Below are 18,946 nucleotides of genomic sequence, written 5' to 3'. Positions count from 1 at the left end.
CTGCTGACCCACTGGCTTCACAACCCAGAGTCACTCCAACATACACAGATTATTATTCCTCTGCCTAATTACTCAACCAGATCAGTGTTCTCCCACATTGGATCAATAACACCAATCAGAACGGGTCTCAGGAACCATCTGTGGAGAGTGTGGAAATATAAATGCCTTATCATTAGTAGCTAAAGCTAAGATATATTTGGGATTTGCTGCTTATAGATTGATTATTATTAGAAGTTTTTAGTTATGCTTTTGAGAGTTAGAAAGATCCTTAAACAGTAGCTCCTAATGTGGTCACACAATGAGTGTTTATTATTCAAGGTTAAAGCTTGCAGGTGTTTTCTGTCTGTATCGTGAGAAGCTGGCAGTGGATTAGGGAGGCATGGTACTCCTCTTACTGAAGATTCCTGAAGACATGTGGGAAACAATGCTTTAATTAAATGATGAAATGTATCTCTGTTTCTTTGATACTGTTGCTGGGGAGACATCCACAGACAGAATGATTGTGTATGTGTATGTGTAGCAGCGTGGGGTATAAAATGTAATGTGGCGCACACCCAGTGAGACAACACACAGACGTTTCCAGGTACCAGTGTAAGTGTGATGTCTCCCTCTCTGAATTCAGATTGGTTTTAATAAACTTGTGGAAACGTACAACTGATCTCTGACTGAGGATTGTCCTTTGGGTGCCAAATAAAAGAGTCGGGGAGAGGTGAGGAGTAATGTAAGAATTAACTGATGGCCAGTAAAGTTTTCCTACCTCAACAATTGGTGCCGTGACCTGGATTTGGCACTAACTAAGGGATAATTAATTGACTACGAGGCGGACGTCGTTCTACAACACCACTGGGTCGACCCAAAATCCAAAAAGGTAAGGAGATCTATATTTAATCTCCTTTTGCCTGCTAATAGTGTAGGTGGTGGTGTGGAATAGATATCTGTTTTCTCTTAAATTTACAATCTTGATCAGTTTTGGGTAAAATATTTGTTGGTTGAAATAATGGATTACGGTAAAGAAATGATATATTGCGTAAAAATATTTGTTGATTGACACAAGATAAATTTTAGCCGTGATACTTGAATGTTGAGGCTGTAACATACTTTTCATTGAAGATACTTAAATGGTGACGGCGTTGAAGTAAAAAGTTCCGGATTTGGCAATCTAAACCCAGTCCTGACGAGGACTGGGGTGTTTAGGCTGGGGTTAGTAAGAGCCTCCCCGAGGGATTGGGACGCCTCAAAGTGGCCAGGGATAGGACCCCGAGACCCTGTACTGGCAGGTGAGGGAAGACAATTGAGATACTTAAATGGTGAAACTGTAATAATAAGATTAAGTAAAAGGAATTCCAGGGAGTCAACGGAGGGTTGATTCCTAGGTGTCAAACCGGGTTTGGCATCACAGCGGTTGGACCAGGAGAGATTGAAAAAGTCCCGCTGAGTGGAAGGGTTCAAGGCCCTCTGCCCGATTGTGTTAAATATGCTTTAATTTGGGAAGATAAGTTTGGTTTTTCACAGAGTGGAAGTTTTAGAGTAAATAAGTTAAATAGTTTTGATAGTTTCAAGTAAAACAGTTGATGGATGGAGATGAGAAAAATAAGAAACATAAGAAAAAGATTAAAAAGCACAGAGTGCATCAATTAAGGTGTTAAAGAGTTAAAACTTTCCTGCAGGAAGTTTCGTTTGTCTTAAATATTGCGATTAGTTGGAAAAGAAAGGAGTATAGTGCATGTTATGGTGGACAACTGACTGACTGACTGATAATATTTCTGTGTGCAAAATCTGAACCTATCCTAAACTTTTTCATCTGCCTCTCTCACACACACACACACACACACACACACACACACACACACACACACACACACACATGTATGGGATTTGAGTGTAACATCTGCGTTTTTGAGTCTGGACTTTAGAAACCTGCCCTTCTCATGGCTACTCGACCAGAGACGCTTCTCCAGCACGGCCTGAAAGAGAGGGAGCCTGCCTGTCTGCCTGCCTGCTGTAAATCACAGTGTGAGTTTCCACGAGAACGAAACTCAGAAGTAGTTTGGACCCACTGGAGATGGACAACGATCCATGCTGTTTGTCAGAGCCAGAAGAGCGATACACTGGATTTATATTGAAAGCACATCTTATGCGGCCAGAAGAGAAACAGGCCGGGGCAAAGTTCTTTCTCCCTCCTCGAGAAGTTAAAAATGGACAAGAAGGATTGAATGTCTCACCAACAGACCTGAAAGGCCTGGGTTGTTTTTGGACTGATAGAGGACTCTGTGCCATGACAGTCTGACTCTGGGGCGATTTAGAAACTGATGGGGGTAACGTACAAACACACACACATTTGCATAAATCTTTTCCTATTTTCTGCAACGAAGAATGCTTATTAACCGCTGCTCATGTGACGCTTGCTTGACGTTGACAGATATAGCGGGTTAAAATATTATTTTAGGGTTAGAAAAGTATCTTCAAAAGGGTGATAACTTAACTCATTTGATACTTTCCAGTTAATTCTTTTAGAGAAACAAGTTCTCTTTTGTCGTGGAATATTCAGGCTCAATTATTCTAGTTATTAAAAGTTATTAAAAGCAGAGGAAGTTACAACATCTCCAACACTCAGCAGTAACCATGTGTTTCTATGTTATTCTCAGGACAGATCTCATGAAGGAGCATTTTTATAAAACCCAGTGCATGCGTAAAACCTGATGGGTTTCTCCTTCAGGCATTTTTTTCTGTTGTCAGAGTTTGTATCCCATAAATCTAATGGGTAGAGACCTCATTAAAACAGGCTTAGTTTTACTGCAGATGGTCTTCATACAGTCTCTGACACAGGACTTACAGTTTGGTGCAGTTTTGTCCGCAAGTGCTAACTGACGCTTATGGAAAGTACAAATTCATTGTTTTTCACAGCAGCTGCTGGGAAGAGGTTAAATTAATTTCTTTCCTTCCCTCTTCTGATTCATGCAGCGTGTTGATTTACACTGTACCTTATATCAGATCCTGACAAAAACTATGAAAGGCTTGGTTCTGCAGGTTCTTTTTTCTCCCTTTGGAGAAGGAAAGGAAACCTGATCAGTTCTGTGTAGCATAGGAATATTAAAACACTTGTTGTTTTCTAAAATATCACTGGCTAAAACATTTTAAACTTTTGAGAGTAATTGGTTTTGTTAAACACATTTGCCTTGGCAAGACAAAGCTTTAAAATGAGAATGAAAAAATTGGGTTATTTTTGAAGGTAAGAAATATTCTGATTGAACAGTGGTACCACACAAAAATTAAACTAATCTCATGTTTCCTAAAAGACTGCATAGAAAAGGCCTTCAGAACTGTGGAGTTATTTTCCACCACAGTACCAAATTTTTTAAGCATGCTTTTTCTTTATTTTAAAACAGATCTGTATTTTATGTTTTTGGCTTTTTAGCAGAATGTTGTCTGAAGCTTCTTATGAACTGGGTTAGGAGCAAATATGATCTGAGGTAAATTAGGAGCTGTGAACTAGTGATTTTTAAATCTGATAATTGTCCAAGCAGAAATAATACACTAACAGGTCTGGCGATATTTAGCCACTCCTCTCTTCAATCTGCAGAAAGTTAACATCATTGTTCATTTTAGGAAAAGAAAAACAAATAAAGGCTCTCTCAACAATAAAGAGGATGGTTGGCTCAAACTCCAGTCTTCTTGTTTGATTTCTTAAGGTTTAAAGATTAAAAAATACATAGGAGTACAAAGGTACACAGAGTAATTTCAGATTACTAAATCATAAAATATTGGAACATTTATCAGCATTTGGATTATTAAAGAGGGGTTATAGTAATAATTTTCTCCCCAACTCTCAAACTTTTAATAGCCAAATTAAGGAAAATTATGTGCGTCTTCCTTTTAAAACACTATGTGGAAAAAAGTCCAGTTTGGAGTCAAGCTTATTATTTTAATTTCTGATTAAGTCAAACACTGCAGTTTTTGTTTTGTTTGGGTAGACCATAAAAATTCAACGCTGGCTTAAAATACTTATTTGCATTTAACCTGAGCAGAGAAATTCTTGAATACAGCTGGGATCAAATTGAGCCAAATAAAAAGAGAATTATAACAATAACTCTCAGGGTTGTAGTTATTATTATTACAGAGTTACGGTACAAAGAATTGGCAAAAGGTTTCAGCATCAGTGAATTTGGATTCATTTAAGAGAAAACTGTTGCTGTGCTTCTAAACAGTTTGTGCACTCATCTTAAAAAGGATCCTAAAGATTGTCATAACAAAATTTATCAATTACAGCATTAAAAGATATGGCTGAGAAAACATATTTTGAAAAGAGATTGTTAATAATTTCTTTGAGTTCTTGAAGTTTCAAATTTGGCCATTTGTCTGTCTTTGATGTTTTGTCTTTGTTTTGTTAGAATGAATGTTTGTTTATATGTTTCATGAAACAATAATCCATGTTTAGAATAATGTTTCTAAATCCCAGATTGATTAAAACTTTGAGTTTTCAGGAGAGTTAAGAAGCAGCTTGTTTCTGAGGTAGGTGCATGTTAACAGTTTTGTAGTTCAAGGTTCACTAAGATGGGTTGGAATGAAGAAACTGTGGGTCCGCCCATAGGCTGCCAATCAGAGGTTAGTTCTGCCTGACTCCCCCCACCTACCAGGTTGATTCATGCCTTTGTTGTCATGGTAACGCTCAGCACCTTCCTTCCTGAGTTTTAACTCTGTTTAAGAGACGATAGAATCAAAATGCTTGTAGTGATTGTTGCCTTAAAAACGTTGTTTTTTTTTATGTAGCGTGACTTTTAGATTTATGTGTTTTACTATAAAAAGGTTAATGAAATAGTTTAACCTAGTTTGAAGAATTAGTTTTGCATGCAGAATCATTGGTGATTTATTAGATTGAAAGTTTTCCCTGGTACCATTAAGCTAACTGACAGTTCCAGACATGCCAAAACTTTTTTGAGTTTGAAAACCTCTTTGGGTGCGAAAACATTTGAAAGTGTGAATACTTTTGTAAGGTGTAAAAACTCTTTAGGGTGCTAAATGTTATACTACCAACAATACCATGATAAAATGCAAAAGATTCATTTTACAGGGAAATAATTCCATATTTGGCTCAGATTGTATGCATTCTTCATTTTTCCTCTTTGAGAGAAGTTAAATTTCAGCTCTGTGAGGTGACCTTGACGGGGAGATGCAGTTGCCTGAGAACAGAGATAACACTTCTGCACAAAAGGCAGAAGCCTGTCTCTGCTGAGAGATGGGGATTGTAACTCTATCCTGCATGTGTCGGGCTCAAGGTCCGCGGGCCAAAACTGGACCCCAGAAGTTTAGTGATTCTCTAGAAGTAGAGCCTTTAATATGGTGATTGTGTGCTTAAATGTTATCTTGTCAATCAAATAGTTTTGTCTACATTCTGCCACAATCTGCCTTTTGAAAATGTTTTGAATCTTGCTCTTTATGTAAAAAATTGGCTAAAGTCTGCAGACACAAAATGAACCTGGATTGAAGCTCTAACTAAGTTTATTTAATCTGAGATCCTCTCCAAATGCAACACTATATGTCAATCTACATGAGATACTAACAACTTCACCTACTGATATAATATAAAGATCTGATTGAATATGTGAAACAAACAATGATGAAAGTTTTTCAACAGGTGATGCTCATCCAGGAGGAAGACAGTGTTCCTAGGAAATGCAGCTCATTTATTAACAATCAATTTTTCTCCTATAGGTGGAAGTTTTGCTGACTAATCATAGGCCGGATCTATGAAACATTATGTGCACAGACCAAATGACCAAGGTTCTGACTGACTTATGAACCTCACTGACCTGACAATGATAACATGACACCCAACAGATAACACCTTTAAGGTGGACCCACTAAGAACACCTTATTGATTCTTGGTGAATAAAAAGAATTGAAGCGTTCAAAACAGACCTAGTGGAAACAAAAGGGGTTATGAGGAAACAATGTACATTTTAAGAATAATAGAAGTCAAATTATGTTCAAATGTTTGCAAATAAAATGACTCTGACAGAGAAATAAGTAAGTAGTGTGTGAATGTGTGTGAATGGGAATGACTGATTTCATTGTAATGCATCTTTGAGGGACTTTAAAAGCGCTAATAAAGGTCTGATGTTCTGATGATCTTTGCCAAATTTATATCTTAATAAGGTTTCCAGAATCTTTTCCGAAAAATCATATAAAGATAGCAAAGGTTCTACCTGTATTAAAAATACTGATAACCATAAGAAAGTTCATAGACCCGTCTTCAATTTTTCACAATTCTTTTACAAACAAGTTATTTAAACTTTCATGTGGCCAAATGTCTGTATTTGACTTTTTGTTTTTGTGAAATAAATGTCTGGTTCATGTTATGTAAAAGATTTGAGTCCTCAACAGTACCATAATAATATTAGGTCAGTTCTCTATGGTAAAACAAAAAGATTTTAACAGATGTTTAGACTTTTTCCAGTCAGGTTCAAAATGATCGAATTAGACTCGAATTTAACACAAGATGAAATGAACCTTAACATAATTACTGGACTGGACTGAAATAGAGAAAACTTGAGTTAATAGAAACAAACTTTAGTTACTTGAACTAAATACAAAGCTGACTGAAACTGTATGTTGTATCTATAAAACTGGGTAAGATAAACTAAGATTATAAGATATAATATGCCCTTGATTTTTTGTGTTCATCAGTGAGTGAGTTTTTATTTTTATTCTTAATAAGAACTAAACCAAGCATTATTTAAAATAATAGCAACTACCAAAAATAGTGATCTCATTTTTAAATGTAATAAGGACAGCGGCTACAGTGACACATGGGGAAGACCCATGTGTCAAGGGGGGAATATGTCACATCTGTGTTACATCTGGTAAAGCATTAATCCTACACTATAAATGTTTCTGACTATGCAAAGAATTTTTGCAGATCATGCATAATTTGTTGCAAACACGGGGGAAGAAATATTGCCTAGTGGTAATAGATTAACCTAGTTACACATTTCTTCCCCACATATGGTATCCCACAGATTATAAGGTCAGATAATGGAACTCATTTTATAAATAAACTAATAGAACTAAGTTCTAAAGCATTAGGTGTTCAGTTAAAGATTAAGGAATTGAGAGGAGTGGTAAAGCGCTCTCTGGCAGCTGGGGACTGGCAGGACACCTCAGACACCAACTTAATTTTGGTTACAGAGTTCTCAAAACAGGTCCCAGAGAAACCAACCGAGGGACCTCAGCCAACCACGTCCGAAGCTGAGTGGATCCTTCTGAAAGTCATCAAACGGAAGTGGTAAGAGCCCAGGTGGACGGGTCCATTCCAGGTCACAGAGAGAACCTCACATGCGGTGAGGGTCAAGGGCAAAGGAGACATGTGGTATCTTTGGAGCCAGTGTGCAGCAGCAGAGGCACCACAGAGATCGCTGCCAGAGGTTCAGCAGAACCTGAGAGACAACACCAGCACACCAGAAGATCTTTCTCACCCAATTCAAGGGGCAGAATAATCCCCTAGGGTGAGAAAGTGTTCATTTACACCTAAAGGTTAGTCTACACCTTAGGTACACCGTCAGATCAGTGATCCCACCAATAGGGGCAGAATAATCCCCTGGTGAGACCACTTAGCTCCAGGTCAGTCTACACCTGTGAGTGAAGACCAGGACATCACACAGAAGAGGCGGATGTGACTGAATTTTCCTCTCTTTCACTGGTGGTCGTAGCTGCTCTCCCACCGAGAACAGAACTGAACACTCTGAACTTTAAAAAAAAATAATAATAAAAAGGTCTTTTGTGTTTCACCATATTGTTAATCCTCATCTTCCTTTGCAGGTACCTTCGAAAAGAATGGGAGGTGAAAATCTAGGACCCAGGCCCCTTAAGGGTTGGGTCATGGTAGGTATAGGTGTTTTAGCATTCTTCTTCTTCTTTTCGGATTGTTCTGTGAACTGCCTTTCCAAGCATACTCCAGTCATCCAGACAATAAAGTATTAAAACGCAGCGCTCCACCCATTGCCAACAAAACCAGGGCTGGCCCTTTTACCCCTCTACGGAGAAATGGCACATACACTTGTTTTAACTTCACTTCCAAAACCCCGCAGGTGAATGTTGGGGAAATTCCTCGCGATTGGTGCAACTCCACAGTGTCAGGCTCAGTGATAGGTCCTTGGGCAAGATCAGGACTTTATTATTATTGTGGAGGACACCACCTTCTGACTAGGATCCAAAATAATACTATTGGAGTGTGTGCCATGGTTAGGTTGCAGGCACCTCTCCTCTTGTTAGGAAAAGACCTTAAGTATCTTCCTTCAACACACGCCCAAAGCACAGCTTTAACTAGGAGAAGGCGTAGACAGATATCATAAAACGGAGCGCAACAGCTTTGTTCCCTGTTACTCCCAATAAAAACGTAGACCGCATCAACTACATCCATTACGTCTAGCTAACTTAACAAGGGATGCAGTAGAAGGCCTGTCCGAACAATTGGCACCAACCTCCCTCATGGCTGTGCAAAACCGAATGGCATTAGATATGTTGTTAGCAGAAAAAGGGGGCGTCTGTTCGATGTTTGGGGATATATATTGCACTTTTATTCCCAACAACACTGCACCTGATGGTTCCGTCTCAATAGCTTTAGAAGGGTAAAAAACACTTTCAGCAACCATGCATGAGCACTCAGGACTAGACAATCCGTTAGAAGACTGGATGACGGGCATGTTTGGACACTGGAAAGGGTTGATTATGTCATTGTTTATTTCCATTGCTGTTTTTGTAGCTATTATGGTTACCTGTGGATGCTAACGAGGAGGAGGACGAAGATTAACCCATAAGAGTAAATTACAGGGCGTCTGATATGTATTACTGTCTAGGGAGCAGAAGGATGGTAGAATATTATATTGGCATATTTTGACAGACTATGGAATAAAGCACGGATCGACACCCTCCAGTTAGAGGGGTCACGACTCCCTGTCAAGATTTAGAAGGTTGTAAGCATCCTTGGGACTACAAAGGCCCGACAGGCAATAGTCCCTGGGCACATGGCGTGGCATTGGAGGCAGGGTCAAAAAGCATGATGACAAACATTTCCTTCTGCTCCACAGGTTGTAATGATTGTTAAAATCTTTTATTTAGCATCTCCAAGTAGTGGTGAAGTCACATAGGTGACTTCAAAAGGGGGAATTGTGGAAATATAAATGCCTTATCATTAGTAGCTAAAGCTAAGATATATTTGGGATTTGCTGCTTATAGATTGATTATTATTAGAAGTTTTTAGTTATGCTTTTGAGAGTTAGAAAGATCCTTAAACAGTAGCTCCTAATGTGGTCACACAATGAGTGTTTATTATTCAAGGTTAAAGCTTGCAGGTGTTTTCTGTCTGTATCGTGAGAAGCTGGCAGTGGATTAGGGAGGCATGGTACTCCTCTCCCTCAAGCTTCCTGAAGACGTGTGGGAAACAATTCTTTAATTAAATGATGAAATGTATCTCTGTTTCTTTGATACTGTTGCTGGGGAGACATCCACAGACAAAATGATTGTGTATGTGTACTGCATAGCAACGTGGGGTATAAAATGTAATGTGGCGCACCCCCAGTGAGACAACACACAGACGTTTCCAGGTACCAGTGTAAGTGTGATGTCTCCCTCTCTGAATTCAGATTGGTTTTAATAAACTTGTGGAAACGTACAACTGATCTCTGACTGAGGATTGTCCTTTGGGGTGCCAAATAAAAAGAGTCGGGGAGAGGTGAGGAGTAATGTAAGAGTTAACTAACGGCCAGTAAAGTTTTCCTACCTCAACAAGAGGAGGAGGGGTTCCAGAGACGGAGAAGGTGAGGGGTGAGGACAGAAACCATGTTCAGAAAAATAAAAGATGGGCTATGGTTTATGGGTTAAAGGATTTGAAATGGGCTGCATAGTGGTGCCCTTGTTTGCTTTGCAGCAAGAAGGTTCTGGGTTTGAAACCCAGCTGGTCTTGAATGTAGAGTGTGCATGTTCTGCTCATGTATCTCCTGAGAAACATTAATCTACGACCTGTGTAAAGTATCTGAAATCACTCCTTCTGGAGGGTGTTCTGTCAGGTCCTCCCCAGATAAAAGCCAGTGCAGCCAGCTGGAAAAGGACTACTCCAGAATAACTCTAGAGTAAAATCATGAAGACTGTTAAAAAGTTCTTCAAACATCTGGATGTTTTCCTGTGTGTTTAGGTTACAACCACTCAGATTTAGTTTCCAGGAAACTTAGAAGTGAGTAAACCAAGCAGTTTTTGGGATGCAGAAGTTTGACTTCAGTATTGTTCCTGCTTTGCTCCTGGATTTTTTTGCTATAAAAACCCGGTTTTTGTTTCACTTTTTGTTTCTTAACAAGATGGCTGAGAGCAGGTCACATCCTGCAGACGAGAGCTGCAGCTACAGGAAAGTCGACCGTAAGTACAAGATGGTTCACTGGTTTCCTTATTCCTAATTTTTCCTCTTAAGACTGTGGAAATGGTGGTGCACTTTCAGAGAACACCACCCACATACACCCCCCTCATCATCCTCAACAACACTGTATCGGCCGTGGACCACTTCAGGTTCTTAGGAACCACCATCTCTGAGGACCTGAGATGGTCTTCACACATAGACACTGTTCAAAGGAAGGCCCAGCAGAGACTGTACTTCCTGAGGCAACTCAAGAAGTTCAACCTTCCACAGGAGCTGTTGGTCATCTTCTACACTGCCATCATTCAGTCTGTCCCGTCTTCATCCATCTCAGTGTGGTTTGGCTCATCAACAAAACAGGACAGGTCCAGACTGCAACGAATAATCAGGACTGCAGAGAGAATAATCAGAGCTGACCTTCCCTCCATCCAGGACTTATACAGGTCTAGGGTCAGGAAAAGAGCTGCTAAAATCTCTGCAGACCCCACACACCCTGCACATAAACTGTTTAGAGTTTTACCTTCAGGCCGTCGCTACAGAGCACTGTTCACTAAAACCAGTCGCCACAGAGATAGTTTCTTCCCCCAGGCTGTTTCTCTGTTGAACATTCAATAGAGTACAAAACAACAGCATACAGATGTTGCAAATGCACCTTTTTATTTATATATGTGTATATTTGTATATTGTATATATGTATATTCTGTAATGCAAAAACAAAACCAAAGAGCAAAGTGTACCGGAGTCAAATTCCTTGTTTGTATGTACGAACTTGGCAATAAAGCTGATTCTGATTAAGCTGTTATCATGTCCACAAACCCATCAAAGCCCTGCGGAGGAAATACCTTCAGAATATTTTGTTTATATAATTTTTATTTGACAAAATCCTGGGATTTTCTTAACTTTATTACATTTTTTTCTGGATCAGTGGAAAATATGATATAACTTTTGTTTTGTGTCTTCTGTGCTGTATTACTGTGTGTTTCCTGTGTGGATCAGCGATGAGTTAAACCTGGTTTGGTTTGATTTACTCAGATTTACAGATGAGGGGAGGTGAAGGACAGGTAGAGGACAGTGCCGATCAGACAAGGAGATGGGGAAGAGGAGAGAGGAACTGAGGAGGTGAAGAAGGGAGGAGGATGAGAGGACCGGGGTGAAAGACGGGTAAATCATAAATTGATCTTTATGGATAAGGATGGAATCAGCAGAAATGTAAAGAGGCAGCTGAGGTCACAGTTTAAAAGCAACGACATCAGAGTGAAATGATGGCAGCTGACAGAAATATGTATAAATGAGCACATGTGTGTATGAAGTAATTACTTGTGCATGGAGCAGAGTGGCTGTCCAGAGGGGTCCTGAAGTGGTCTTCTTCACACACACACACCACAGATCCTTCCTCCTCTGCCACGCTGTTGGCCGGACACGGGAAACACTCCTGCTGCCGGGACGACATCTTGTAGGATCCGGGTGGGCATGCTGGGAACAAAACGCACTTCATCAGAAACTTCCAGGAAATATATCTCCTTCAGTCCTGCAGTAGATCAGAACCGATCCATGATCAACACAGCAGCATAAACCCACTGATCCTTCAAATGTCCTCTGCCTTCACAGATTCCTCCTCCTGTCCCTGAACACAGCAGCATGCAAAAAGATCACATCTCAAACATTTACATAAATGTTTATAAAATAAGAGAATCTACAGGGAAGAAGATCAGAGATACCAGATTAATATGAAGCCTGTTTGAGGAACACAGAACTGATCTGGGATCTGAGGAAATGAACCAAGCTGCAGGTAGAAAAGCATAAAAAGGCCCAAACGTGATTTCTTTCTTTTTTTATTAGAAATGTTTATTAATATTTTCTCTGAGTCTGAAGTATGGAAGCCCTGAAAGGCAAATGAGAAAATATTCAGCATTCCTGTCGAGGCTTTTTTAGGTTCTCTTCAAATTTCTGGAGTCTAATTTAAAAAATCTGTGTGAATACTCTCTAGAAACTCTCAGCAACAGGTTTCGTTCATCTTGAGCATAATCGCCACATGAACTTGACGCTGGTTTTTCCAGTCTCCTGACACTTGGCAGCTTCTGCATGAATGTTAAAGGAGTAATCTGTTGACTTTTATCTGTTTGGACTTCATCAGGTCAGCTTTCAATGTAAACGTGAAGATACTCTGAAAGAGGCACAAGCTGTGCACCTTCTCACTGTGCAAGCTTGCTTTATAAACTCCAGTGTGTGAGCAGTAACAGATATGTTCTTGGTTTCTGTGTGGTTTATTACTCTGGAGGCAGATTAGTAGAACATTTTCCTGCTCTTACTTTCAGTCTGATGCTTACAGAAGGTCAGGAGGTGGTGGACCTTACAAACAGCAGCTGATCATTATGCATGTGCCCGCGAGCAGTTGCGTCATTTTACTCTCAGCCTGCGTTGCCGTTCCTTTAAAACAGGTGATGGTCGGTGTAAAATCAGGCAGCCAGCCTCCGTTTGATGTTGTGTTGTCTTCTGAGATGGGATCTTGAACAATAACGACTCTCCGCTCCCCACCTTTATTTCCCATACCTGCTGCTCCTCATAGCGTTTCACTCTTTTATTCTCTTATTTTCAACCCAAATCAGTTGTGTTTGTATGCTGACCTCTAGGAGGATGGATCAGGTATACACTTCATTCACCTATATAGATGGATGGATGGATCTTATTTTGCTCTAATAACCTGAGCTGTGTGATAAAAAGCAGGCAGGTCACTTTAGTTTTAATAAAGTTAAATCCAACTAAATGATTAAAATTGTGATTATGCAGCTTTTTCACCAAAAATTAATCAGAAATGTCAGTTCATGATATTTTATTATAGAGGAAATTCTCTTAACCTTTCAGCCTCCAGAGGATTACACTTTGGTGCTTCATCTACAAGCATGCCAATATTTCCAAGGCCAACACATCCTTTTTATGCAGAAGATTAGCTTTCTGAAGAGGACATGAACTTAGTAAACATAATAATAAAGAAAAAGTCATAATTTTGAGAAAAATGTAAGAGGAAAACAGATTTAGTTGCTTGATGCTATGTGGAAGGAAGCGTTTCAGTCACAGCAGTGAAAACCAAAGTTAATTAGAACTTAACTAAAGTGTGAAAACGTCCTTCTTTGTCCAAACCGTGATAAATTCCAGGAAATGAATCTCGGCAGTTTTCTGATCCTGCTCCCAAACAGGCAGATGTGTGGTAATACAGGAATAATAAAGCAGCTCCTGTTTGTAGTCAGACTCGGACTCAGTGACCGAACTCCTGCTGAGACTCTTCGATCAGAAGCTGCTGTAGCCTCTGTGTTTATACCTACCTGTGACTCTGGATTTCAGTCCTACGTTGTGGATCCAGTAAGAAGCTTGTAATTGACTTTCTAATGTCTGTCATTACACAGAAAAGGCTTCTCTCTTTCAGCTCTGAGCTCCCAGTGTGAGGACTTCACAGAAACACACACTTCCTGTCTTTTTGTTCCTGAGCAGCACCATCCTCCTCTTCATGCCAGCAGTGTCAGGCGTGAATAGGCCCAAATCAAGACAAGATTACGCATACATCTCTGAGAACATAAACGCCTCATGTATTTTCTGCCTATTGTATTTAAAAGCAGGCAAGTCATTTTCATGGCTGGCTCCGGTTCTGACTTATCTCCTCCATTCAGCATGGTTGCACATTTGGACCGCCACCCTGGAAGACTGAGTCTAATGATAGGGTCGGACCCAGACAATATGTGCAGCTCTGATAACAATAGGAGCTGGCGATGCTCCACAGCCATCATCCTCCACAGACTGTGAATGTTCAAAGAGCCGCCAACAGCCGGAGCCCGGCAAGGTCATGTCAGTCAGAACCGAGCCACTGCCCACCTGTTACTGGGAGAAGCCAGACTCTACAGAACCGGTCCAACCGCCAGAGAAACGAAGAGCACTCCAGACAGTTCCTACTCATTCCATCGTCGCTGTTTTCCTGCCAGTTTATGTGGAATTTCTGGCAAACCAACTGGTCCATTTATGCCAGGAGCTCAGTGGGAACATTACCCACTCACACATTCAGCGCTGCAACGTCAAAGGAAAATCCATCCTCTTTCTAAGATTTTATCTCATATATCTCATGATATTAAGACATTCATCTTCAGATGAAGGGCAACAGATAACTCACTCAGCTGAAACATTATTTAAATCAAACTAAACCAAAAAGCACTAAAACTAAAGCTGCCACTGAATAACAGAGAAATTATAAGTCTGGAGCTGCTGATTAACCAATCATCATCTTCATAGAGATCGCATTTATAATGGCAGGAGGTCTGAAGGTGTGTGTTAACAACACCAACAAGGAAAGCCATCAGCAATGACCTTAGAGCTGCAACTGTTGCTGTCAGTCAACCTGGGAAGGGTCATAAGGTCATTTCCAAACTATCTGAAGTTCATCAATCTAGAGAGAGAAAGATCATTCCCAAGAGGAAAACATCTCTACACCTGCCAATCTTCGCAGGAGCGTGAAGCTCAGAGATGCCATACTACTGAGTTCCTCTGTGCACCGAACAAGGACAATGATCCAAACACAGCAGCAGATCTGTATCAGAATGGCCATCTGTCCTTTGGCCTTTCATTTGTAGCATGCTCAATCCCTGCGTGCAGATAAGAGATGCAAGAGCTGTAATTGACATGAACAGGAAGATTGTCCTACTCTATAAATATCCCAACAAAAATGCTCGTTAGATGCCAAACCTCTGTGCAAAGCTTTAACCTTGCTGTAGGAAAATACAGCTTGAAAACAACTCTTTGTAAACGGTTGAGCAGGGGCGTTTTTAGGGTCTCAAAACATTGGGGGGTTTAGCCCAAATCAAAAATATTTACATTTCAATAAGACAATTTATATGTAATTTAAGGTTAAAATAATATAGGACATATTGTACCAGTTCTCTGTCTTGGCTGGTTTTAAACTGAATGTAAATTGTTGTGAATCAAACAAAATGGTTTGCAATAATTTTACTTTTTATTTTTGTTAGAAGCTGAATGAAGGACAAGGAGAAAAGGAGTTTAGGCCTGATGAAAAACTATTTTGCTGAAGCAAATAATGACACATTTTGAGGTATTTAGAATAGAACTTAATCTGAATTTTTGCTGACAAAAGTTTTTCTTAAGCTCAGAGATGTTTACTATGAGCCAAATTAATCTGCTTCTTTTCTACATAAATTACATTTTTTAAACGTTACATTTTCATCAAAGTGTTCCATTCCTGAGGCTCCACTGTCTTTATTCTTATATTTCAAAAAAGGAAAGTTGTATAAAGTTGATTTTCCATTTCTTAGTCAAATGGTAAAATCCTAAAACACGTTATTTTATTATGCCAAGAGTTTTTGAAACATTTACTTAAAATTGTTCCTTCTTTTATGAACCTGTTCTCTTTTATCACCATCTTTTCAGCCCTTCTTTCCAATTCTGAAGATATTTGGCTGCCAAAAATAATAAAAGAAAGATTTTTCAACACAGCAGCAGATTTGTATCAGAATGGCTGAAAAAGAAAAGGTTCAAGGGTCCAGTAAAAGTACTAACTGGGCTACGCAGCTAGTCTTGCAGGTGGAGCTGAAACAATGGATCAACCTCAGTGGGAAACCTTCTAATAGGAACATTTTCTGGTTTGGGAGGTCCAAATCAGGAACGGGAAGCCTCATTATCAATCTAATCAGATAAATGAAAATTACAAATTCATGACTTTGCAGTTTTATCATGTAATGAATAAAAAGTATAAGGTCAAAGAATCTGAATTTCATTAACTTTACAAATGACTTTAAAAAAGTTGTGTCTTTGCAGGAGGAATCAATTTACAGTTCGCCCTTCTCTCTGTGCCGTTCTGCACTCCAGCCTTAAACATGCCCATTAATAAACCATGAAGCACTTAATGCCATAGATGTGAGCAATGAATTGTTTCTTTGCCTCTCTGACAGCACACATTAATAAATATTAATAACCTAAAAGAGGTTTGCATTAGACTCCAGCACAGAGACACAGCGGGGGGGTTGAAGTCTCTGCTCGTACATACACTCTGACAGAACTTCCTGGTTCATTCTGGTTGGACTGATTTGAACTGGTTTGTCTTAGGAAGCAGGAGGAAATGAAATGATAGTGAGAGGAGGGATGGTGATGTGATTTCAGCAGCTGGAAATCAATAATTTATAAACATTCAGCTCAGAGATTTTCAGGTTGGTTCTGCAGCTGCACCTTCAATGTCCATCTGAATAATATGGAGAGATTTTTGTTAAAGACACTGAATGGATCATTAATCATATTGGATCAGGAGCACTTAGACTGACTGTATGAGACCTGCTGATTAACATGCTGCATGCAGAACTCTGACAACTGAGTCTTTTCTGGGTTCATTTAACCTATTCAAAGCGCAGGAGGTGGATCTATTTTAGGTTCTGCAGCTACTCTTTTAAATACTTTACATTTTTCTCTACCCACAGTAATTTTAATTTGAAATAATGATATCTGAGCAGTTAGATACACAAAGCAGAGTTTACTGCAGAGGCCAAAGATATTACAGGTCTGATGGATTTGATCTTTGAAACCAGCGTCTCTGACTGGGAGAAACAAACATTTACAGTCTAAACCACATACACTGCCTTTTATCCAGGTTGGGTTCTGGACTTTTCTTTTTTCAGCAGTTCTGTTCAAGATCTGTTGTTGTGTTTGGATCACAGTTCTGTTGATGACCCAATCTGGACAAAGGTTCAGTTCAGAGAAATATGCTAAGATTTAACTCAAGAATACCTTGGTGTTTGTGGTCCACTCAATAACTGCAAGGTTCTGTAGGTCCTGTGGCCGCAGAACAAGTCCACATCACCATCCCTCCACCATCAAGCCTGACTGTTGGTATGAGGTGTTTGTGCTAATCTGGTGCTGAACATTATGGTCAAACATCTCTCCTTAGGTCTCATCTGTCCAGCGGACATTGTTCCAGAGGTCAGTGTTGGGAGAAGAGCAGGAGGGTACGATACATTATGACACCATCACTGTTTGAACTATATTCATTGGATCCACTGGCTATTCGTTTTATCCAGTTTGAACTCGGTGTTGACCTTCAGTCTGACCTCATCAGACTTTAACCATCACAGTTAAACTCTGCCATCAATAAATGGCTGTGATGCACTGGGCTGATGTGACAGCACCTCATTTCTGCCCATGGTTACCATAGTAACACTGAAACACACAACCAGCAACATGTCTGCAGACTTCGCAGTGAGCCGTGAATGTTTCTGTGATCGACAGACTGATCAATATGAACCCTTCTACCCACACTCACATCGGTGTGTGTGTGTGTTACTGCCTTTCACACTTAGCTGAACGTTGAGGTAAAGCAGTAAAGATGACACATAACTGCCCCCCAGTTAATCATCAGTACATTAATGCAGGATGGCATTTACAGGAGTCGCAGTCTGACCCATTTGGTGATTGTTGATCTGACATTTTTATGTGCTTTGACATATGAGTTTACAGTAGTATCATACTTTTGTCTCCTTTTTGTCTGCCATCTGTCCTTTGGCCTTTCATTTGTAGCATGCTCAATCCCTGCGTGCAGATAAGAGATGCAAGAGCAGCAATTGACATGAACAGGAAGATTGTCCTACTCTATAAATATCCCAACAAAAATGCTCGTTAGATGCCAAACCTCTGTGCAAAGCTTTAACCTTGCTGTAGGAAAATACAGCTTGAAAACAACTCTTTGTAAACGGTTGAGCAGGGGCGTTTTTAGGGTCTCAAAACATTGGGGGCTTTAGCCCAAATCAAAAATATTTACATTTCAATAAGACAATTTATATGTAATTTAAGGTTAAAATAATATAGGACATATTGTACCAGTTCTCTGTCTCGGCTGGTTTTAGACTGAATGTAAATTATTGTGAATCAAACAAAAAGGTTTGCAATAATTTTACTTTTTATTTTTGTCAGAAGCTGAATGAAGGACAAGGAGAAAAGGAGTTTAGGCCTGATGAAAAACCATTTTGCTGAAGCAAATAATGACACATTTTGAGGTATTTAGAATAGGACTTAATCTGAATTTTTGCTGACAAACGTTTTTCTTAAGCTCAGAGATGTTTACTATGAGCCAAATTAATCTGCTTCTTTTCTACATAAATTACATTTTTTAAACGTTACATTTTCATCAAAGTGTTCCATTCCTGAGGTTCCACTGTCTTTATTCTTATATTTCAAAAAAGGAAAGTTGTATAAAGTTGATTTTCCATTTCTTAGTCAAATGGTAAAATCCTAAAACACATTATTTTATTATGCCAAGAGCTTTCGAAACATTTTATTAAAATTGTTCCTTCTTTTATGAACCTGTTCTCTTTTATCGCCATCTTTTCAGCCCTTCAATCCACTTCTGAAGATATTTGGCTGCCAAAAATAATAAAAGAAACATTTTTCAACACAGTCTTTTGTTCTGCACTGAACATGTGAGATATTATTGCAGTTCTTACTATTAAACACTTTGAGAGGAAAGGGTGTTAAGTTGTGGTGTTTAAAATATAGCATCCTGGACCTTAT

The 18,946-nt window shown here is 39.5% G+C and overlaps 1 protein-coding gene across 3 annotated transcripts in view; it reads right to left on the bottom strand.

Moving 5' to 3' along the window:
• LOC124879353 (ephrin type-A receptor 7-like) overlaps positions 1–18,946 on the bottom strand; it is a 151,311-nt gene that overhangs the window by 41,234 nt on the left and 91,131 nt on the right. For all 3 annotated transcript variants that reach the window (XM_047383874.1, XM_047383871.1, XM_047383873.1), the window contains one exon: positions 11,717–11,872. In XM_047383874.1, the coding sequence (XP_047239830.1) occupies positions 11,717–11,872 (156 nt within the window). The remainder of the gene's footprint in view (positions 1–11,716; positions 11,873–18,946) is intronic.

Source organism: Girardinichthys multiradiatus, chromosome 13, assembly GCF_021462225.1.
Source record: "Girardinichthys multiradiatus isolate DD_20200921_A chromosome 13, DD_fGirMul_XY1, whole genome shotgun sequence".
Lineage (NCBI taxonomy): Eukaryota > Metazoa > Chordata > Actinopteri > Cyprinodontiformes > Goodeidae > Girardinichthys > Girardinichthys multiradiatus.
This window is presented reverse-complemented; position numbering and strand designations above follow the sequence as displayed.